The sequence below is a fragment of the Coptis chinensis genome, chromosome 6 (assembly GCF_015680905.1).
Source record: "Coptis chinensis isolate HL-2020 chromosome 6, ASM1568090v1, whole genome shotgun sequence".
NCBI classification, from domain to species: domain Eukaryota; kingdom Viridiplantae; phylum Streptophyta; class Magnoliopsida; order Ranunculales; family Ranunculaceae; genus Coptis; species Coptis chinensis.
This window is the reverse complement of record NC_141461.1, coordinates 80,671,398-80,694,910: the sequence shown is the minus strand read 5'-3', so window position 1 is coordinate 80,694,910 and position 23,513 is coordinate 80,671,398. Positions and strand designations below refer to the sequence as shown.

The window sequence follows — 23,513 nt, the reverse complement described above, 5'->3', positions numbered from 1 at the left end:
TAAAGATTGTAAATAGTACATATTGGTTTATTTTTGACATTCATTTTACACATAATTACCTAATAATACAACGTATTTCGCTGTTTTTTACATTAAATACAATGTATTTTTTTTTTCTTGCATAAAGATACAACATACTTTTAATTTTTTACAATCGATATAATCTGTTCAATCAGATTGGACGGAATGCAATTTAGGTGTTAAAAACAGTCACGTGACTTGCACCCACCTCCCATTTTCCACTTTCGTATATGAAAATTCATAAAATGCCTAGGTGGACTGGTATTACTCACGTGGCTAAAGTCAAATGATGGACTTAGCTGTTTTTCGCCCTTGTGTGTTTTTTTTATGAACTTGCACCTGATCAACAGAGTTATTCGGCTTCTCCAACATTGATTCCTCCTTGTACCTCAATCACTGTGTTGTTTGGTCCTCTTATAGCATTTTTGTTTACACTACATTACACTTTCCATACACAGGCCCCTCGCTGACAAAATTGTTCCCTTCCATTTTTATCAACACCTAACCAATGTACATTATCTATGTGACTATGTCTAAGAAGATGATCTAGAATAGCTGATATGATGTTCCTATTGTATCCAATGTAATTGAACCATAAATAAAGGCAAGTTCAACATTGAGCTATGAGTTCTAATTTAGGATGTGATACTTTCTAAAAACTACGGGTGATAATTTGGCCCTCAACCCGTCTCGACCCAACTCTCAAAATTACATGTTCAAACTCTTAAAAATTGGGCCTCACAAATTTGATGGGAGCCCCAGCCCAGCCCTCATTCATATAAGAGGCGGGGCTAGGGCCTAGGTTATGAAGCATGAGCCCCACTCTTATTAAGCCCTCACTTGGCCCTCATACGTTTTTATGTTATTTTACATTACATTTATGTATTATATTTTAATTATGTAAGTTGTATAATTTTTTTTTTTGCTAAATTAGTTTTCAATAGGAAATAGATTAGAACATAACATATGTGTTTTTTGTAATTAATTGAAAAATAGGTATATAAGTCATACATAAAAACAAATCCAATCTATTTAACAACATAGTTAAGTATGAAAAATGTAGATATTTTAAAAGCATTATCTCTTCCATTATCTCTACTAGTTTTGTGCACGTGGCAAAGCCACGTTTTAGATTGTTGAGTGAAGCGGAACCCATGAAGTTTACTAATTTGTTTGTTTTTTAAAAAAAAATAAATAAATAACACTTACAATTTTACCCGTGTAATAGATGTTATTTACGATTGTGCTTCTATGCACGTGTCCAAACACATTTATCCACTTTCTCAAAAGCCCACCAATATTTGACAAATGTCTAAAAATTTAGAATTTAAAAAACTACAAATGACCAAAATTGCCCCCATAATTGATGCTATTTGCAAAAGTGCCACCGCAACAGATACAAAATCTACTGTTCCTCACCCCCTAGATTTTTTATATTATTTAGATATCTCTATTTTTCCAAAGACATAAGAATTAGTTTTGTAAAATTGATATACATCGTCAAAATACGATAAAAATAAATAAAAAATCACAAAAAAATAAAAATAAAAAAATAAACAAGTAAAATATAATTCAACCCAACCCTTTTTTGGACTTAAAAAATGAGGGTCGCAAAATGGGTTAATGGCTTGAGTTTTCATATCATGACCCTACTCGACCCGACCTTCAATACAAAATAAGGGTGGACTGGCCCGACCTTCCATCATGAAGTCTTTTATGGTTTGAGAGTCAGACTAACTTAGTCCGATCTAGCCTTTTAACACCCCTACTAAAAACTAATGTAGCCTGATCTGGCCTTTTAACACCCCTATTAAAACCAATATAGTCCGATCTGGCCTTTTAACATTCATAATATACGTTGGCTTTTTAGTAGGGGTTAAAAAAAGTTCAATATCTTGCTCTCCCATATTGAACTTCACTCATTTGCATCATTATTGAGTCACAACATCACATTCATTTTATAAACCCAACTGCTAACACTATTTTACTTTGCTATTAGCTTGAGGTATAGACGTATGCCATTCATTCTCCAAAATCTATATAAACACAATTTTTATTGAGCGTGCAAGGAGTCTCCATCGACTTATTATTGTTCCTTTACATTTTCCACAGATCATCACAGTTTCAAAAAACAGCATATTTGCACAATAATGCTCGAAGTAACTATTTAAGCAGTCTGCAAATGCAATACAAACTAACAGTTTTACCTATTCACTTTTCAACAACTTTACAAAGCCTAAAACATACATCACTTTACTAATCATACCAATTCACCACTCACCAAATTCTGTAACTCCTAGATTACAATAAATTTATCACAGTTTAAGCCTAAAACATACATCACTTTCGTAATCATACCAATTCACCACTCACCAAATTCTGCAACTCCTAGATTACAATAAATTTATCACAATTTAAGCCTAAAACATACATCACTTTGGTGATCATACCAATTCACCACTCACCAAATTCTGCAACTCCTAGATTACAATAAATTTATCACAATTTAAGCCACCCCTTGGATCATCTCCTCATTAAAACAAAAGGAGACGCCTGCAAGACTGGATAAATAAATCTAGCTCATGATATGATAATGTTAAGTACTGATATAAAAAGATCAGGACTTGACCGTCAATGAGCATACAGACTAGGATCACTACAGTTATTATTCCACCACTTCCCAAATAGAAACTCCCCAAATAGAAGAATGAGAAGTAAAACCTGCATCATACACATACACAACCAATTTCCATGGAGTGAGAAACTGTGGTTGCACACCACATAAAACTTTCGTCAGTAAAATCTGATTTATATAATATTTTAGCATCGGAAGCACAAAATAGTCTTACAAAAGATACAAAACAAATAGTCAACTCAAAACCACATCAGAAAGAGAATCTATTTATCAAGTGCAACAGAATAAATGACAAGGGCAAAGCAATATTCTCATGGATCCTATTCTCATGGATCCGCGATTGTAACCTCAACCTCGACACCAGGTTCAATGGTGATGGAGGTGATCTGCTTCACTACTTCGGAGGAGCTAACAAGGTCAATCACTCTTTTGTGAACACGGAGCTCAAAACGATCAAACGTGTTTGTTCCTGTCAAACAAATTAAACAGGAAAGTCAGTTTCCAATCATTTCTATAATCAGCTCGAATAAGGGGATGGGATTGGGATGTTCCAATGGCTTGGCCAAGAATTTCATATGAACTCTTGACTATCCATTGCTTCCACCCAAATTTTCCCGCAGCAAAAAGAAAGAAAAAAATAATATGAATATTCCATCTCAACAACAATACATTGACTGCAGTACATATCATTTGCCACAACTGAACCTATCATTAATTTTAAGGAATAATTACTGCATAAAAGAATTGCTTCCCAGTTCATGGACAATGTAGAACTCTTTACAATCGACAAAAGCTTACAATCACACTTAGCATTGATGGCTTTATCAATAATAGATCATATTCATCAGAAGAAAAGGAACCATTTCTCACTTAAACAAGTCAAGTTTTTCTGATAAAAAAAACTGTGGGATTCAGATCAGATAACATAGAATCCATATCATTTGCCATACAAATTTTTTAAGCCTTAGTTAGACTAGAAAGGATTGGAAGCCTTTTTTTGGTATTGATAAGATAAAGAACATTTAAAAGAAATGTAGCAAAAGAGCCAAATTCACAATCAGTGAAAGAGGATTGCAAGCATTAAAGCTTCAATGCTATGTTTGAGTATAAGTACATACAGATGGTTAGAGATACAAAACTCTACCAAACGATGGTCTTCACATCAAAAAAAAAAAAAAACCTTCAGATCGATACATGCATGCTAATAGCATGTAGTAACACCACAATCACAATGAAATAACCAGCCCCGAGTAACTCTTCATTCTTTAATCTAGTTAATCACAAACCATACATCCATATCAACAAATCAACCACGTCAGAAAAATCCGAGATAAAATCCAAAAATGTTTAAAACTAGAGAAAATTCCCGTCATTCCAACTCCTAGTCTCACATTTTTCTAACAATCAAAATCTCCATTTATATTTATTTTTATTGCAAAACTCTTGAACATATTCAGTTGATAATAAATAGGCAGATTTAAAACTAGGGCAAACACTTTTTCAAACAAACCCGACAAAACAAAACAAATAACAGCTTAGATCCATTTTATTAGGCTTATTAAATAATTTCATTTCTCACAAAACAACCTAGCAAATAAAATGAACCATACTAAATAAACCACGAGGTTAAAAAACAATTACCTTCACCACAAGGGGATTTCCTAGTAGTAATTTTAAGAACCTTAGTAGGCATTCTCACTGGTCCCTTGACTCTCAGTAGCTTCTCCTTCGCTCCACGAACAAGATCAGCACAAACTGTTCATATATAAACCAACATATATAAGAATTTTCAATAAAAAAAAAAAAAACAGATCTAAAAAGGGTATAAACCTTTTTCAAGATTCTTAACGTTCTTGGAAGAAAGAGTGATTCTAATACGGTGTTCATCCTTTGGCGGTTCTTCAAATCCAGCTTTAGCTGGTTTCATTGCTCCGTATGCAGCAGTTGCCATGATTGATAGATTGATTCACTACACAACAGAGAGAGATTGAGAAATGAGGTAGGGTTTAAAGTGATTAATTAGGTCAAAGGAAATGAACTAGGGTTTTATACCAATTTAGAAACTAGGGTTTACATTTGGCACGTGGGAGGCACATGCTGAGGATCACTCTTCAAACAAGGCCCATCAAGTATGGGCCTGATCTTTCAGTCTATCTCTGTTCTCGAAAACGATCACAACATTTGGATCTCACCTAGTCACCAATAGTTTTGGCATGCTACCATCACTAATTTGGGTATCCAAATCTATCTATATATAGGGTAATTTCCCAATTAGTAATCCATAATGTCAATGTGTTCCCAAGTAGTAACCAATCTCCAATTTTGACTTTTCAACCTCACTTTTGACACTTTTGCCCTTCTCCTTATTTTCAAACAATGCCCATGCGTGGACTGCAACACAAACTGCAACATTCTCCTTATTTGAAGTGATTTGATGGGTGTGTGGATAGATACCATAGATTATCTTAGAGATGAAGAGATGCAAATGAACAGTCACGAACGCATCTGTGGTTTAAAAGCCTCGAGATTCATAAACATTAAGATGGACGGTTATTTATATTAACACTGTTCATATACTATTTTTATTATAAAAAAGTTATTTTTAATAAGAAAATTGTAGAGATATTACAAGAACCAACAAAAACATGAATAATGGTAAAAAATAATAAGATTCTTGTAAAAATAACAAGATAAAAATCATGAATTAAACCAACCCATGTATTAAACCCTTAAACCATCAACAAAGGATTAAAACTAAGCAAAATCTACACAAAGATTCACGGGACATGTTCGGTTCTACAACTACCATCAACAAAAATTGCAAAAGCACGTAAACTAAGACACAAAACATAAACCCCAACATAAATACAGAACATAACAACCCTTAATCTTCATCGTCTTCATCTTCCTCGTCTTCATCATCGCCATCATCCCCAGAACTGGAACTATCATCATCATGTTGGTCTTCCCACATGTAATCAGTAGGGTCTTCAACAAAATAAGGATCATACATCTCTTCATCGTCTTCTTCTTCATCAGTGTAGTCATCAATAGAATAACTATCCCACATTTTCTCGTACTCGCACTTGAGTAATTAGTGGTTTTACCGCTTGAACATCTAGAAAGAGACATGTTGATAAAAAACGATGGAGAGAAAAATTTTAACTTTGGTAGATTGTTGCTAACAGAAAGAATATTAGAATGTGAGAGAGATCAAATTTTAGATGACTATTTCCACTGTTATTTCGAAGTGATTTCAAAGATAAATGTTTGCGGGAAACGAGGCGTTGTAATTATGTGGGATAGTTAGTTTTCTTTTCACCCTTCTTAATGTACCATAAATGGTCATCATGACACACAAACAATGAAGGGACAGGCAAGACCAAATTAATTTGAAAATGAAGTGAATTTTGACCCTTTGTCAAACCCAATGTAATTCGTTTGTTGCCATATTAGAGGACATGCAAGTATGCAACTCGACTAAATCACCCCGAAATTAACCCATAAATGGACCCTAAATGGATTGAATGAATAATTTGGGTACCCATAAATAATTATCAATGTACAAGAAAGTTACTGATAGTCTTAAGACCACAATATAGTTATTAATTGGATAGACGAATATGAATATCATTATTTTGGTGGGAAATTTGAGGATTGACATGTGTTCCCAATTTGTAGAAGACCTTTTATTTATTTAAAGGCAATCAAACCCTTTTTTTCATTTTTCAAATACCCATGTTTATTTCATGATATCTAGTGGCAAGCATGCTTCGGCATGTTAAAAAGCTTCATGTAGAATGTTAATCTTTATCTTGAATTTCTTGATTTTTTTTAACCTTATTAGAATGAATTATTTAGACAATGTATAGTAAAGTTGCCGATAGTTCTAGGGTAGGAATATGTTTATTCATTTGATAGAGGAATCAACATGGACATCGATATTTTGGCGGAAATGAAGTTGGGTACCCAATGAAGTCCGACACGTGGAGGAAATGACCTTGGAACGTCGCGTGTCACGAAGAAATCAAACTTAAAGAAATCAATTGGGAATTAGGGGAAAAACTGTCCTAGTGAACCTCAATTAAATTTGGAAACCCTAATTTTTAGTTTAACTTCAATCTCCATATTATAACCCTCATTTTATCTTTACTGTTCGAATTATTGGTGGAGAAATGAGAAAGCTTAACCTGACATGTAGAATGTCATTAGATAAAATGCAGAAATTATTTGGTGGATTTAGTAAGGAAGAAAGGGAGGATTTTGAGAATTCTGTTTTGAAGCTTTTGCAAATCCAAAAAAATATGCACGCAACAACTACACTAGTTTGTGCCATAGTTAGCCATAAAGTTGGTAGACTTTGCTATCGGATTGGTAACAAAGATTTGGTATTCAAGAAGAGTGATGTTGCATTGATTATGGGTCTTAGTGTAAACTCTGTTGCTAACTCATTCTACACCAATCGACGTGAAGAACAACACATCGTAATTTCGTGCTAGGTTTTTAAAGGAAGCTAATCTTGTTAGTGAGACGTAAATATTAGATGCTTTAGTGGTGGCAAAATCCAGTGGTAGTGAAGATAAAAGTGATATATTTAGGCTCAATAGGTTGTATGTGCTGCTCCAAGTTGTGCTTCCTGGATCTTCTAGGACTGTAGATGGAAGGTATGTTGATCTTGCAGAGGACCTAGCTGCTTTTGATCAGTTTCCATGGGGGGCACACCTTGCTTTGAGATGTTGGAATACTGTTTGGATGATATTTACAAAAATGTGTTAGCTGAGAAGGACTCCTTTGCAGTTTATGGTTGTGTTATTTGTTTTGATATTTGGGCATACCTTCACATCCCTTCTCTTGAGGCTCGTAGGGCATTGAATGGTAAATTCCCAAGAATACTAGATTGGGTTCAGTTGCCTCCCAAGAACTTACATCTCCAGACCTGGAAGAAGAAGCTCGAGCCTCTTAAAGGTAAGGTTGTTGCCTTTGACACTTTGGATATTGAAGAAGAAGAAGTGAATGAAGATGTAATGAAGGTGGCTTTCAACCAACAAAGCCACACAAAAGCCACCGCCGGTTTGAGGAGATGCTTGAGACAGCAGGCACACCTACTGAAAGGCCTTGTAAGCATATTATTGAAACTCTGCATTATTGATTATAAACTCTACATTGTTGATTATAAACTCTGCATTGCATTGTTGATTATAAACTTTGCATTGTTAATTATATTCTCGCGAATTGGATACATCAAAGATTGCATTTTTAATTATTTGACATCTGTTGCATTTATAAGAAAGGTTCTTAAACTGAAAATATCAGGAAGTATATATTACATTTGTGTTGACTCACAGGATATGTTCTTAAACTTGATATATCAGAAACTCTATGGTAGTTTTATGTTAACCGATAAGATAGGTTCGTGAATTTGGATATATCGGGGAACTTTATGTTAGTGCTCATAAGGTAGATATGACTCATAAGATAGGACTCTATGATACACCGGCAATGCTTTTACTTCAACTAACTTTTGAATACTGAGGTTAGGGTGGCTCGGAATGACATCAAGTCTGAAATTAGGGCGGTATGGAGACAATACCGCAAAGGGGTTTTCTGAGGGTGGGGAAGAAAAGTGGATTGGGTGAACCATCATCATCGGGGGTTGTGAAGGGACCAAGAACAAAGAAAACAAGGGGAAGAAGGCGGTATACACACCAATGCCGATGATGTTGTCAAAAACCTACTACTACACGGTTTGTTAAGAATAAGGTTAAAGTTTGTTGTGGAAGAAGTCGTGGTCACCCCACCTTCTAAGAGGAAGTCATCATCCCCACCTCCTAAGAGGAAGTCGTCATCCCCACCTTCTAAGAGGAAGTCTCCTAAGAGGAAGTCATCATCCCCACCTTCTAAGAGGAAGTCATCAATCCTCTAAGAAAGTTACATTTGATCTTTCACATGAGGTTGAAGAAAAAAAAAGAGGAGTGAATGCGGGGTTTAAAATGGTAAGGAGGAGGGTGAAGAGAAACATAGTATGCAAGAAGTGAGAGTCCGACCACCAAGGTTAAGTAAAGTAGAAATTGTAAAGGCTAGCAAAAGGCAAACAATTTTGAAAAAAAGTAAAGTCAAGTGAGAAAAGAAAAGACATGGAGGCTAAGAGCAAAGGAAGCTAACAAAACAAAAAGAAGAAGAAATTTGATTGGTTTAGGTGAGGAAGAAGAAGATGGAGAGGGAGAGGGTAGTGAAACTGATCTTGTTGCAAAGGTGATGTTTTTGAGAGATATTAGTGAAGAGTTACCCAAGACTCCTCATGATGACCGGTGATGGGGAAGACCATGTACATGGTTTTTTCCAAGAACCCTGAACATGAACATGAAGGCCCTTATGATAATGATGAGGGTGCTCGAGTTTTGTTGAGGAGGTTGAAGAGAGGTTGTAAATACCTACAAATGTCAAGAGAATGTGGTTCAGGAGTCTTTGAGCAATGAAGTGCAGGAAGAGGGTGTGAAAGAGTCTATTGATGAGAATGTGGTTGGCCAAAGTCCCCTAGTGGAAGTCTATAATATGGATGTTGTTGAACATGTGCCATTTATTAGTCCCTTGGACATTGCTCTTGGTGATGGTCCCTTGCCTACACCTAATGTTGATGTTCCCTCCAATGATGATGTTGATATTGATGGGGAAGAAGTCCTGAACTCAGAAATGGAGAAGGTTACATTTTCTGCTTTACTTTCTTGCAGTACTGACATAATTGACTTGCCTGTATTGTCACCCACAACCATTCAAACCTTTGAGGTAGATAGTCAACTCAAATCTATTGTTGTTATGAAATCTAAAAATGATAATGTGATGTTGGGAGAACGTGATAATGATGTAGATGATGATGATCTTTGTGGAGGGGGAAATGGTGGTCCCCGATGTGGTGCGATCTGAGAGTCAAATGGCAAGTGAAATGGAAAAAAAACTGAAGAAACACACCAAAGAAGAAAGAAGAGAAGGGAAGGGATGCAAGGTCGGTCATGGGAAGAAAACATTAGACAGAATGTGATGAAATGATCAAAGTCCGCTTCCGCCAAAACATTTATCAAGAAAACCACCACCAAAGGTGACCTCCTCGTACTACATTACTATTGGAAGATGTTCACAAGGTTGTACAGTCCATAAAACTGTTTAGATGCTAGAGTGTTTGGATACAAACCGGCCTATTTCAAAGGTACGTTTCCATTCATTGCATGGAAGAGAGTGGGTAAATGGGGAGGTTAGTACACAACTAACATATTATCTTACATATTAACCAGCAGCAACTAACATATTAACCATCAGCAACTTCTGCATAATAATGTTTAAAATTCTATGACTCAGGTGATCACCATATATGTGAAGCTGTTGATCAGGTGGTACATCCAACATTGTAAGGAAAATGACATTCCAGAAGAAGAAACATATACTATCATTGAGGATGTATACTTTTCTGTAAGTTGTATCTCATTGGTTGATGGAATTTGTTTTGTATAGTTCACCTTACTGATGAAGTACTTTATGATTTTGTTGATGTAGAAATTCATGAGCAGAGTATACAAACTTTAAGAAGAAGATGGAAGACCAAACCTTCAGTGGTGCAACTCCTGATGACAGAGTAGATAGTGGTGCGTATCATCCACATGAAGTTGTTAAAGAGTACTTAGACCCTTATGAAGGAAGAATTAGAGATCAAGCACACCCATCCAGGGCAATGGGTCTTATCATTCCTCTTCAAGTTGAAGGTAGCCACTGGGTTCTTGAAGTCTACAATTTTGGAAAGAGAAAAATCTACAACTATGATTCTCTTGGTCTCAAGAAAGTTTCTGATGAGCAACTTGCTATAGAGACTTGTCTTACTTATGTCATGAGGGTGTGCCGATCCATCGTCACCTCATGATTTGGGAGCCCTTGGGCTCGTGAGTTTGTGCCTGTTACTCAACAACCGGATACAAATAGTTGTGCCCTATTTTGCCTAGCCTATCTAGGGCCTTCCGAGGGGTGTACCGAGGAAGTAAACAAAATAGATATGCAACCCCATCGAATGAGGAAGAGGATTGGAATGGATATAATTAATTGTGGGTTGAATCCAGATAATCGTTTCAAAAAAAGCGCACAAGAGCAATTGGAGAAGAGTTTGGAGGATGCTAAAGAAGTCGGATGCGTGGAGGGGAATCACTATGAAACGGCTTGGTGGATGCTACTTCTTCTATTTTGTGTTTAGTGAAACAAATAACTTCTTCTATTTTGTGTTCGGTTGTCTAATTTTAGTATGGTAATATCATTTTGTGGTGCCGTTAATATCATCGCCTCTTAATTTGTGATGATGGAATTTGTCATTCATTGCTTCATGCTTTCATGGAGTGATGAGTTAAGTTTTAGTGAAGCATTTTTATGGAATTAGTTCGATAGGTCCCGCAATGCAATATGGTTATTGGAATATTTTGTTTCATCACATTTTTTGTGTATAGTTTAGGCGGGAAATGTTTTTAGGGGAATAGTTTTGGCGCCAACACCCACTGGGCGGAAAATAGTGTGTTTCCTTTATAAGTACAAACTGGGTTGCCTTTCTTGGTCCATCCCATTTCTCTTTCTTTTTTTTCTCGTTCAAAATGGGTGGGGGTGAGGATTCTACCAAGAATAATACAAATGTTGGTTCATCATCAACCAACTATAGCAAATGTTTTGAGTGTGGGGAACTGGGCCTTTGGAAGATCAAAACGTCCATGGGCAACCACGCGACCGTCCGCTATGCTCAAATACTGAATATGAGGTATGGTGTAAGTACAAAGCCCACATAGTCTGGGAAGAAGGTTTCTCTCATGGGGGCCGATCCATGCAGGGTTTTAAATGGATAGATCTAGAAGGTGAAGGGACACATAAGGCTAAAGCACCTCGCTAGTGAAGCAAAGGTGACAAAGGAAAACCGGTTGCAAATCACCATTGATGGTCCTATTAAAATGAAAATAGAAGGTAGTGTTGATGATGTTAGCCTACTTGTAAAGAAACTATCCATTAGAGACCATGTCATTGTTATTGTTATAGTTATCGATATTAATAGTACAAGAAGATGTCTGTTCAAACCAAATTAATTATGAAACCAAAATTGCCAACCAAAACTATCCAAAATATCAACCCCGAAGTAAAGCCATAGGGTAACAATTTACCACTAACATATATGCAACTGCAAGTGCCAATTTCAAACAAACAAACCAAAGCTGCCACTATTGGTGATTGGTTAAAAGAAAGATCATATGTACTATTCATATTCAAAATCTGGTGGAATCCCAGCTGAAAAATCAATCCACTTAGCATCATTACTAGCAACCATGCAAGTTGCCTTATTGTGTCCAAGACCACCACAACGCGTACACCTTCTTTGCACTGGGACTCCCTCTCCTTTAGAGCGCTTTCTCTTTTTCTGTGGTCTTCCGGGCATCACCTCATCAACGGGTGGACGGACGATGATGCCATCATAAACCCAAACCCAATGTTCTTTTCCTCTTAATGGTGTCCAGTTCTCTCTATATGTATCCATCATCGTTTCTTTTGTGTACCAATGCAAGCAAAAGTCATATGCACATACTACGGTGATCGATTGCCTTCATAGCATGGCTACAAGGAAGACCAACTGTTGAAAGAAACCGCGATGTGCAAGTCCTCTCTAAAAGGTCTACGGTGTCGATCTGGTCTAGTGATTGATGCGAGTAAACGTGCTTCACTTGCCTTTGTCTTTGTGAAACGTCTACTTCGAATATCTCGACGAGATGAGCACTTCCTCACCTGATTTGGTCGGTTTTGTCTTCATCTTTGACGCCATCACCCGATAGTCATAAAATGTTTCATTATGTTCAACGATACCATTGACAAGAGATGTCACGGCATAGCTCTCTCGGAAGTATCATCTTGTTCGGCTCTCTATGTGATTTGTGTAGCAAATGCCATACCTTCTCATTGGAGCAAAAGCACAACACCACGACTCTTTCGAATCTTTACAATCTTTGCATAACCTTTCTTTGTCACAATAAATTTGGCTCATAAGTCTTACAAAAATTCTGCCTGTTCATAAGTTTCAATTGACTCTCTTCACCTTCCCTTTTGTCTCTTGCTTAGTCATATAATTTGAAATGTGTTGTGCACAAAAGCAATGGACCCAAGATTAGGAAGTATTTTAGGCACGGCTTGAAGAATGCTTACATGCCTATCGGAGAGAAGAACAAAGTTTTGCTTTCATTCCAACAACAAGGCCTCTTAACTTTTCCGAAACCAATCCCGGTGGTCATTATTTTCCTTTGGGACTATGGCAAATGCAATTGGAAACACGTGGCTATCGCCATTAGCCGCGATAGCAGTTAGTATGATTGACTTGTACCTACCTATCATGAAAGTGCCATCAATCATAACAAATGGACGAAGACATCTTTTGTAAGCTCGGACAGTGACGCCGTAGCTCACAAACAAACTTTCAAACTTGTGCTCAGGGGCCGATGACGTTTGCAGCTCGGTGAAACAATCTGAATCCACTCTTTTAAGTTCTTTACAATAATTTGGCAACATTTGGTACGACTGACTAAAGCTTCCCCTTATCTGCAAGCAAAAAAGCCAAACAAACATAAGTTAGTTGTTGCTACTATTGTGTTCATTAGTTACTGATATAACCAAGGCAGTTACCTTTTGCATTGCAATTTCTTTTGCTTTCCAAGCAACTTTATACAACACATTTTTCGGTGTTAACCTTAACCTCAAATGCAATTTTTTGAGCCATATCAATATTGTCCCTAAGTTTCGATTTCACAACTTCTGAAACCTATTTTGCATCAGCTTGTTTATTAGTTGCAATTGCTTTATCTTGTGAACATGTATGTGCTTCTCTAAAGGTATAATAACCCATATATCAGAACCAGTGGTCGGCTTTGCAAACAAATGAAATGTTCAACCAGGAGACTTACACTTCATATAAATCCTCTCAGGAGAAGTGCTCGCACGACGCAAATCAAACATGTTTGCTATTGCGTATGACTTCATGTCTTTTATAAGATCATCCCGAGTAGGATAGTGTTGTCCTACTTTAGGAGGAACAAACTTTAGGTTCACATGAGGAGGAGTTACATCCACTTTAGCTAGTGTTTCTGGACTATGGGGAGAGCGAAGAGGATCATATCCTTGATGTAAGTCTTCTGAATTGAGATCTTTTGCACCGAATAGCGTAGCATCAACCATTCCATTTGTTTCAATATCAGGTTCACTTTGGCCTTCCTCATCATTAACAGTCATAGGCGTGCCTCCCCAAAAAAACTCTTGACTACGGTTAGGAGTAGACCATACATCACAATCATCATCCAATAATTGAACTTCATCATCATCATCTTGATTACCACCATTTACTACTCTAACTTCATCATCATCAGCTCCATCCTTTACTTGTACTACTTCTTTTCTTCAAAATTAACTTCATGTAGTATTTCAACTTCATTATCATCACCCTCATTATTGTCAATATTTTGATTCATGGAAATTCTATATTCCTCAGGGACGTCTTCTGTATCACCATATGGATTTTGGGAATCAAAGTCATCATAATCAGGTTGATCAAGATATGGTACACCATCTTGCTCATCACCATCATTGACCGTCCCTGTATTATATCAGTAATTAGCTCCCCACTATTAGCAACTGGAACTATATGTTACCTAGCAAGGCTATAGTGTGTACCTTCCACAAACGAGAAGGCGGTGTGACCGTTTCTCTTTTCATCTTGAAGGTTGGTGTAACCAGAGGAAACACCCTCGGCCAAATATCTATATTTCAATGAACACTCGATGAAGTTCCACACCACTATCGCCCGACGGGTAAGCTATTATCTATCAACATATCCCATTGATATCGAAGACTTACCGCCATCACCTTTTCGAACGCGTTGACAAGGCGTGTGAGGTTGAATGTGTTCTTCGACGTCGTGAATCTCCACATCTTCCCATTGATGAGTCCCCACTCTCCCACTCCGGGTTGGTCAAGGGGACTTTTACGGAAACCAAAGATTCATAACTATCGTGAAATAAAGCATGTACCCACCCTCACTAATAATAACCTAACGAAATGGGCGCATTACTTACCAATTGCTTCATCGACAAGTTTAAATTGGTTAATAGGACGCTTTCCGGACGAGCTAGCTCCTTCGTTTCATAAAAGAGTGTTTCCACGGGAGAAACAATGCTTGAGTCGCGTCTTTCTTAAACAACTTCAAGTAGCAACTTCTTTCTTTTCTTAACATTAGTCGTCCATTGCTTACCACTTCTCCTTCGCCGTTGATAACCCAAACCATCATTGTTTTTCTTGGAGACTTTCTTTGTTTCATAATCATGTTCAAATAATCTGTTTCTTCATCAATTCGACACGGGGACTTCTTCGTCAAGTATCTTATAGAAAAAGTAGATCTCTTTCTCGACAACACACCTTCCACGGTACTCATGAATCCTTCAAATGAAATACCCCCATCACAAACTCTCAATTTCACCTCACCACCAACATACTTCATCCGGCTATACTTGTCCGCTTTCATCTCCCCATTGTAGTGAATAAGAACATCCAAAGAAGTACCTAACCAGTAAGTATAAAAAAAACAACCAAAAAGCGATGGTTACAAAGAAGTACCTAACCATAAACCATAAAAACTGAAAAGTAAATTCAAACATTTAAGCACAACCTAGTTAAACTAGTTAAACTAACACTTTTAGGACATTTATAACAGAATCTATCTTAAATGCCTTAATATTAAACCCAACATTAAATATAGAATCAACATGGGAACCACCAACATTCTACCACAACTATATAATCAACATGCATTTATGCATGGAGACGTCATAGTTGTCTTCAAAACCCTCTTCCTTGAAAGATGAAACATCAAACAAACAAAAAACACTAAACTACGTGGAACAAAACTGTAGACCAAGGGCCCTAGATGGCTTAAAAACAACAAACTATACCTTTATCATGTGAATGTCTCATGTTTTCCATGTCAAACCTTAAAAAATACAAAAAGCAGAGGGACAATGACGAGGAAGAAGAAGAAACAACCAAGAAAAAAACAGAAACTTTGAGCTTTTGTCCTTATTTTTTAGGTTGGCTCAAAACACGAGGTGAAAATTGTAAAGGTACTGACAACCAAAATCACTGAGAGTTGCTGATAGTTTATTAGTCAGTTGCTTCTTCATTATAGCAACCACAGATACTACAACATGTTTTGATTAACGTGTTTTCTTGATCAAGATCCAACGGTTGTCCATCACTGCAAAGTCAAACTCATCAGGTACAATATGACAGAGTTATGTGCAGTAGGTAAAGAGGGGAGAGAGAGTGTTGCAGGTCCACGTGGGCATTGTTTGAAAATAAGGAGAAGGGTAAAAGTGTCAAAAGTGAGGTTGAAAAGTCAAAATTGAAGAGTGGTTACTACTTGGGAAGAGATTGACATTATGGGTTACTAATTGGGAAATTACCCCTATATATATCTATCTATACAACTATGCGAACCATGCTATGTATCGGTTTTTTTTTAAATATTTAAACCTGTCGCTCTAACATCTTTAAAAAATAATATAAAAACATTAGGAGGGATTGATTATATCAGTGATGTGAAGGAGGTTTTCTAAATTATTTTAAATAATATGAAAGCTAATTCTAATTTCAATGAGGTGAGGGAATTTTTTATAAATTAGTTAAAACGGAGGGAGTTGATTAAAATAATTGAGAGAGGTGTTTCTAAATTGTAAAACATGAGAGATTAGAAATAGCCTATTCGGTTGAGAAGTGTGGTTCATGATAACCCGACTATCATATAATGTGTATATATATATATCGAAGGGGTTCTGTTTACAATAGATTTGGTACAATACTTCTTACAATAGATTAGGATCGAACACAACTAAAAATCTAGCGGTTTTAAATTTGTGTGAGTTGGCACTCATTTAGCGTGAAAGAAGTGTGTGGGAACGGCTCCAGCCCAAGCCGAGAAGAAAAAAAAAACCCCCCATGTAGTTTTTTTACTCTTCTTCCTCTATGTTCTCTAGCCCAAGCCGAGAAGAAAAAAAAAAACCCCCACGTAGTTTTTTTACTCTTCTTCCTCTCTGTTTTTAGGCTTTAGAAACCTTACACTTTACCTTCTTGAGAAATAATAAATGTCATATATTGAAAGTCGTGGTAAAAAGCTGTTATGACCAAAGAACAACGCTTACTTTCGACATTGACGACAAAAAAAGATTAAACGAGTAATGTATAAAAGGTTTACTTCTCTCAACCCAATTCTGTTATACTAAGAAAAAACATTACTTTGGGTGAAGTTATTGTTCAAAAAGTTATAAAATTAAAGTTTTTATACGTTTTTTGTCTAGTTCTTGGGTGATGTCGGTGTTCATGTGTTTTGGGATGAAAACAAGATATTTAGTTTCTATGGGAAACTAATTGATGTCAACGTTATTTGACAATGTTGCTCATGCATTACAGACAATAATATGATAACATATGAATTGAAGTCTTACACTTTTTCTTAGAAATCATTTTTTTTCTTTGTATTAATTTTCTGTTGATCTTTTTTTTTCATAGCTGCTACAAAAAATGGAAGAGTCTCATGACCAAGAATCTGAGCTTATGGGGAACTTCAGCGGAGTCGCAGACTGTGGAACATCTTATGTCCAGGTGGAAAAGAACACAGTTGGATCTCCTACAAAGGATTTCGATGATGCCATAGAGACACCCTATGTAGGGATGACTTTTAAATCAATTGAAGAAGCAAAGAAATATTATGAACGATATGGTGTAAGCAAAGGATTCTCAATTGTTACGAGATCTTCTAACAAATCTTGGTTGCATTGTGACATGGTGACAAATATCGGTTTTGCGTGCTCACATTTTGGTTCTCACAAGAAGAAGTTAAATGAAAATGTTGAGAGACCACGTTTGAATACATCAACAGAAAGAGGGGATTGCAAAGCGTATATGTACGTTAAGCTTAGGCGAACCACACTGAAGTGGGAGGTTGGACAGTTTTGTGATGAACACAATCACATATTTGTCTTGCCGTCTAAAAAGATATTCCTTAAACAAAACCGAATGATGCCAGCTGCGGCGAAAGGCATGGTGGAACTTTTTCAGAGGGAAAATATGCAAATAAACAAAGTTACAGCGATCTTTGGAGGTGATGTCATTGGTTTCACAAATTGTAATTGTTGGAATCATCTTCGTGACGTAAGGCAAAAGCTTGATGTTGGGGATGCTCAGTGGGTCTTTAACCACTTCCAAAGAAGGCAAATTGAGAATCCACAATTTTTCTATGCTATTTAGTATGATGGAGAAGGGAGAGCAGTTAATTTCTTTTGGGTTGATGCTAAGTCTCGCATGTCGTATGAACAGTTTGGAGATGTAGTGTCATTTGATACTACATACAAGACTAATAAGTACAAGCTGCCGTTTGCACCATTCACCGGTGTGAATCATCACTTTCAAACTATCCAGTTTGGATGTGGGTTACTACAAGACGAGACAGAGGAAAGTTTCATATGGCTATTTACAACTTGGAAAGAAGCAATGGGGGGAAAACACCTATTTCCATTATTACTGACTCAGACCTGGCCATGAGAGTTGCTGTACCTAAAGTGTTCCCTAGCACACGCCATAGGCTATGCTATTGGCATATTAAAAAAAAGTTTGGTGAGAAGTTGGGACATTTGTACCACAAAGGCTCAGATTTTAAAGGAGATGTTAAGAAATGCTTAAAATGGACATTCAAGATTGAAGATTTCGAGAGAATATGGAACACATTGATGAGTAAATATGAATTAAGTGACCATCATTGGCTCATTGGAATATTTGAAGATCATGAGGCATGGGTTCCTGTGTACAATCAAACTACTTTCTTTGTTGGTATGAACACTACTAGTCGTAGTGAGGGAATCAACGGGTTTTTCAAAAATCATATCAAAGGCACCACTAATTTAATGGAATTTGTTCAAAAATATGAACAAGCTTTGAAGACTATAGAATTGAATGAGAGAACAGAAGATTATGAGTCAGAACAAAAGAATCGTATTGTCACTGGGAGAAGTTATATTTTGAAGCATGCGGCCAAGATATATACATGACGAATGTTTGAAAAGTTTAGGACTCAATTTCTGAATGCTGAGTTATACAAAGCTGACATTGTTACTACTGAACCACTTACATATGCTGTGAAGTATATTAAAAGCAAGACTGATGGTAAGAGTGAGCATTGGGTTGTGTAGTGGAATCCCCAGACATGTGAAGGTATTTGTGAATGTAATCGTTATGAGTTTGTTGGAATACCATGTGCTCACATACTAAAGGTGTTATCAAAACTTGATGTCTACGAAATCCCTGAAAGTCTCATTAATAAAAGATGGCTGAAAGGGGCTAATAGATTTTGGAGAGGTGGGAAGGAAGGGTCTCTTTGTCAAGAACAAGTTGATGCCATGAACCTTGGTCATTTGTGTCAAGAGCAACTAAGTTGGCGTGTATTGCATCTCGAACTCCAGCAAGCTATAAAATATTTTTGGATGGTCTAAGAGAACTCGGTAAACAAATGTCGGAAATTGTACCCGATAAAGATGTTGATGAAGAAGATGTTCCAGAAGAATCAGATGTTCCATGTTCTTCAAGGGAGGACCCTTGTCCAGTTCAACCGCCTCTAGTACTTTTAGATCCCAATGTTTCACAAACGAAAGGTAGGGGCGACAAACAAAAAAATGATGGGCCAACAGGAAAACATGGCAGAAATTAGCATCTTATTGAAGTAGCAACAAACAAAATCAAAAGGAAGTGCCGTTCTTGCAATACTTATGCTGATCATGACAGCCGTAATTGTCCTCAAAATGCAACATCAAAAAGAGCAAAGTCGGTTTCTCAAAGTGATCTTGGAGCTGCTACATAGTGATTTTTATGACTAGTTTCTAGTGGTGGCATAACTTAGTATCGAGAAGCTTTTGTTTTCTGGAATTTGCATGCCATTTTATTTGCTAGATTCTGAGTAAGTGCTTGTAATTGCTACTGTCAGTGTACTCTAAATCCTGTTTTGAGTAATGAAATGATTATCCAATTTTTCTCAAGTGTACGTGCTTAATGCTTAATCTTATTTTTTTAGGGTCCTATTACTGCCGGACCCCAATTTGTTTTGGGCAGACTCCAAAAAAAAAACAATTATTACAAGTGTGCCATTAGTTTCAAAAAATCTAAAAAAAAAACAATTATTACAAGTATGCCATTGCTCCAAAAAAAGTTGGATTCGAACGACCCGGCTAGGTCGTTTGGACTAAGTCCTAAACGACTTGGCCACACCGTTTGGGACTTAGTCCAAACGATGTGCCCACACCGGTCAAGAGCCCAAAAAACAGAATTTTATATTTTTGAAGTCAAATCCCAAGCGACACATGGCCACCGTTTGATCGAGTTCAAAACGATGTGGCCATGTCGTTGGGGATTTTTCTAAGTTCAAATCCCAAACGATATGGCCACATCGTTTTGGACTCAGTCCAAACGGTGTGGCCATGTCGTTTGGACTTCGAAAAATATAAAATTCTGTTTTTTGGGCTCTTGACCGGTGTGGGCACATCGTTTGGACTAAGTCCCAAATGGTGTGGCCAAGTCGTTTGGGACTTAGTCCAAATGACCTAGCCGGGTCGTTCGAATCCAACTTTTTTTGGAGCAATGGAATACTTGTAATAATTGTTTTTTTTTAGATTTTTTGAGACTAATGACACACTTGTAATAATCGTTTTTTTGGGAGTCTGCCCAACAAAAATTGGGGTCCGTCAGTAACAAATACCTTTTTTATAGCATACATGAGATGTCAGATCGATTTTGTTCCGGAGGGTTAGTAGCAGTCAAAGATTTAAAATAAAAAGATAGCTTACATTGCGAAGAGAAAAAGGGATTGTGCCATAAATTACATTGCGAAGATAAAATAGTGAAGAGAAAAAGGGATTGTGCCATAAATTAATTATGGAACGACCAAACTCCTAATTTTATCCAAAAAGTGTTGGCTTTCATACATTGATAGAATAAAATTCTCTCACTTTTTTGCACTATTCTCTTTATCCTTAAAACACATAAAGTTATATTCTTTGGAGTCTATATTAGATCCTTCGGAAATGTGTACTAGCAATTTTCAGCTGCTAATATTAAGACAAGGGCATGATAGATGTAACACTTCGTGCGCCAGTATCAAGAAAATCATGCAGTTGCCTCCTTGCGATTCTGTGGGCACGGAGAAACGCAGACATATGTAACATGCCGATTCTAACCTTGGGAAATGAACATGCGCTTTGAGACCATTCCAATCACATAGAGTCTTGTGAGATACCAAATCCATCGCCTCATCAACTGCTTGCATCATAATATTTGCAATATTCTGGCTTATACTTCCCTCTTCTAACATGCCCCAGTAAGCAGTTTGAACACTTGGCATGAAATTAATCAAATATCAAAACCAATACTTGGATTGGCTGTCTAATTGTGTCTGTAGTACAAGATCCCTTAACAGAATGATACAGCCTATAACTGAATCACAATGGAATCTCCTACAGGTATAAGATCCACTGCTCTCTCCCACTTCATTCATTAAACCATCGGAACCTAATGGAGTCAACATTTCTATTGGTTCACCATACGTCCAATTAACCCCAGGTGCCTGTACTTATCTCGTCAGTAAATCAACGTGATAAACACCTGTCATCATTCCCAACGCTCTTGCAAGCTCCACGACATACTTGATCTAGTAAAAAATGACAGATTATTTAAGCTCTTGTCAACTTAGTTTCAAGAAAGTCATACCAAAGGACTTCTGGAAGTGTGAGCCAAGACATACCTGGCCACCCGTATCTGAATCACGCCCAAGCTCCATATTCTCACCACATATTAGACCATGGAGACTGCATTAGACCATAGATCAGGAAACAAAAATCATATCCATATCAGGATAACAGAATTCAAACTTAATTAGAAAGACAGAAAACGGCAAACGTTCTCTTAGAAGATCTTTAAATTGCAGACTCATATATATCATCAATATATGCAACATCAAAAGTTCAAAGTGAATATCTTATAAGATGTATTGAATAACATCAGATGCTAAATAACATAGACACTTCATACATTCAGAGAAAATATGTGGAGACATGGACATATGGTGATGCATACCATTTTGAGGATAGACCTTTTTCAAAACTCAAAAGAAGAAGGAAAATAAAAAATAGAGAAAGAAGAGTACTAACACAATTGTGTCCCCATTTCTAAATGCTTTGAAAATGTTGTAGTGAGTGCTAGCTACATACCAGTGGCAATGTCGCATAGATCAAATGTAATTTATACTATAAAAGTTATTAACCCCCTATTATACAAATAGCGCCCCTCCCCCCCTGTTCAAAATAGTGGTGATAAAGGAGCGTAAAGGTTCAGTCCATGCCTGATTAGCACAATGTATAATTTTTTCTCCTTGAACATATTAGACATGGAATCCATCACGTCGGTCGAGTTGATCCTAGGCATTTTGCCTCTGTTGCTATCACCATGTGCTGAAATGTCACCGACAACGTCTCCTTTTTCTCCTTCAGATAAGTCCTCCGACATATCAGTCGTTGCCTCTCTCCTTCCTCTTTCCCGCTCAACACGATGTTTCGCCTGACGCTGAGCTTCCTCTCCCTCAATCTGCAACAAAGCAAATTCCAACACACATGTTCATGAATCCAAACATTCCTTCCATCAAAACCTCAAAGATGACTAGAATACAGTAATGCAAGTTTAACACTAATTTTGCTACTCAAAATCCACCAAGTTCCATTCTTTACACCATATTATTCTCTTTCCTTATTGCTTTAATCAATCTTAATTTAAACAGTGTAGTTAAATTGAATCAACCACAAAAAAGTACAATTTCAACTCAAATGAAACCTGTTTTTTAGTTCTAGCGAGATTCCAAATCCTCCAACACATATTCTCCGGTATTAATTGTCTATAGTATAATGAATAATCAATGTAAATAAAATAGAGGAAGCACCTTAGAATTGCATCAAGCCCCTTCTTCCTCACTCCAACCCCTTCTTCTTATTCTTCCAGCTCAAAACACATGAACACCGACATCACCCAAGAACTAGACAAAAAACGCATAAAAACTTTAATTTTATAACTTTTTGAACAATAACTTCACCCAAAGTAATGTTTTTTCTTAGTATAACAGAATTGGGTTGAGAGAAGTAAACCTTTTATACATTACTCGTTTAATCTTTTTTTGTCGTCAATGTCGAGTAGCTTTGTTGCTGGTCATAACAGGCGCTTTACCCCGACAGTGGTGTCAATATAGAGAGAGAGAGAGCTGCGATGGTGATATTATTTCTCAAAAAGGTGAAGTGTAAGGTTTCTAAAGCCTAAAAACAGAGAGGAAGAAGAGTAAAAAAAACTTTTTTTTTTTTTTTTTTTTCGGCTTGGGCTAGAGAACAGAGAGGAAGAAGAGTAAAAAAACTATGTGGAGGGTTTTTTTTTTCTTCTCGGCTTGGGCTGGAGCTATTCCCACACATTTCTTTCACGCTAAATGAGTGCCAGCTCACACAAATTTAAAACCGCTAGATTTTTAGTTGTGTTCGGTCCTAATCTATTGTAAGAAGTATTGTACCAAATCTATTGTAAACGGAACCCCCTCGTGTGTGTGTGTATATATATAGGGGTGCCAACGGGTTAGTTTTGGGTCGGGTCTTAGCGGTTTTAGTTTGGGTTTTACTATTTACGGTTTTATTGGTTTCGGTTCTCAACGGTTTTAGTATGAGAATTATAGAACCCAACCAAAAACCATAAG

General features: G+C 36.9%; 3 protein-coding genes and 1 pseudogene across 3 annotated transcripts; 2 read left to right on the top strand and 2 right to left on the bottom strand.

Annotated features, from left to right (window-relative positions):
- Positions 1-2,809: 2,809 nt before the first annotated feature.
- On the bottom strand, positions 2,810-4,883 carry LOC147494745 (small ribosomal subunit protein uS10z/uS10x-like). The gene is made up of 3 exons (XM_086569248.1): positions 4,487-4,883; positions 4,298-4,411; positions 2,810-3,125 (listed from the first exon to the last, which is right to left on the bottom strand). Exons 1-3 carry the CDS (start codon positions 4,605-4,607, stop codon positions 2,983-2,985), a joined length of 378 nt encoding a protein of 125 aa, XP_086425374.1. The 5' UTR covers positions 4,608-4,883; the 3' UTR covers positions 2,810-2,982.
- A 12,389-nt stretch (positions 4,884-17,272) lies between these two features.
- On the top strand, positions 17,273-17,998 carry LOC147494744 (protein FAR1-RELATED SEQUENCE 5-like). The gene has a single exon (XM_086568232.1). It carries the CDS (start codon positions 17,273-17,275, stop codon positions 17,996-17,998), a length of 726 nt encoding a protein of 241 aa, XP_086424358.1.
- A 215-nt stretch (positions 17,999-18,213) lies between these two features.
- Positions 18,214-18,795, top strand: LOC147494743 (protein FAR1-RELATED SEQUENCE 5 pseudogene; annotated as a pseudogene).
- A 1,762-nt stretch (positions 18,796-20,557) lies between these two features.
- LOC147494742 (putative sucrose-phosphate synthase 1) lies at positions 20,558-23,345 on the bottom strand. Its single transcript, XM_086569247.1, has 5 exons — positions 22,924-23,345; positions 22,722-22,814; positions 22,131-22,372; positions 21,534-21,597; positions 20,558-21,440 (listed from the first exon to the last, which is right to left on the bottom strand). The coding sequence occupies exons 3-5, from the start codon at positions 22,292-22,294 to the stop codon at positions 21,363-21,365; spliced, it is 306 nt and encodes a 101-aa protein (XP_086425373.1). The 5' UTR covers positions 22,295-22,372; positions 22,722-22,814; positions 22,924-23,345; the 3' UTR covers positions 20,558-21,362.
- Between the last annotated feature and the right edge of the window lie 168 nt (positions 23,346-23,513).

Coding starts and splice junctions, on each gene's coding strand:
- LOC147494745 (XM_086569248.1), bottom strand. CDS start 4,607: ATGGCAACTGCTGCATACGGAGCAATGAAACCAGCTAAAGCTGGATTT. Junction 4,412..4,486: donor CGTTAAGAATCTTGAAAAAG/GTTTATACCCTT, acceptor ATATATGAACAG/TTTGTGCTGATCTTGTTCGT. Junction 3,126..4,297: donor GAAATCCCCTTGTGGTGAAG/GTAATTGTTTTT, acceptor TTTGTTTGACAG/GAACAAACACGTTTGATCGT.
- LOC147494744 (XM_086568232.1), top strand. CDS start 17,273: ATGGAAGAGTCTCATGACCAAGAATCTGAGCTTATGGGGAACTTCAGC.
- LOC147494742 (XM_086569247.1), bottom strand. CDS start 22,294: ATGTCGGAGGACTTATCTGAAGGAGAAAAAGGAGACGTTGTCGGTGAC. Junction 21,598..22,130: donor TTATACATTGTGCTAATCAG/GCATGGACTGAA, acceptor GGTCTAATGCAG/TCTCCATGGTCTAATATGTG. Junction 21,441..21,533: donor ATTCAGATACGGGTGGCCAG/GTATGTCTTGGC, acceptor ATTTTTTACTAG/ATCAAGTATGTCGTGGAGCT.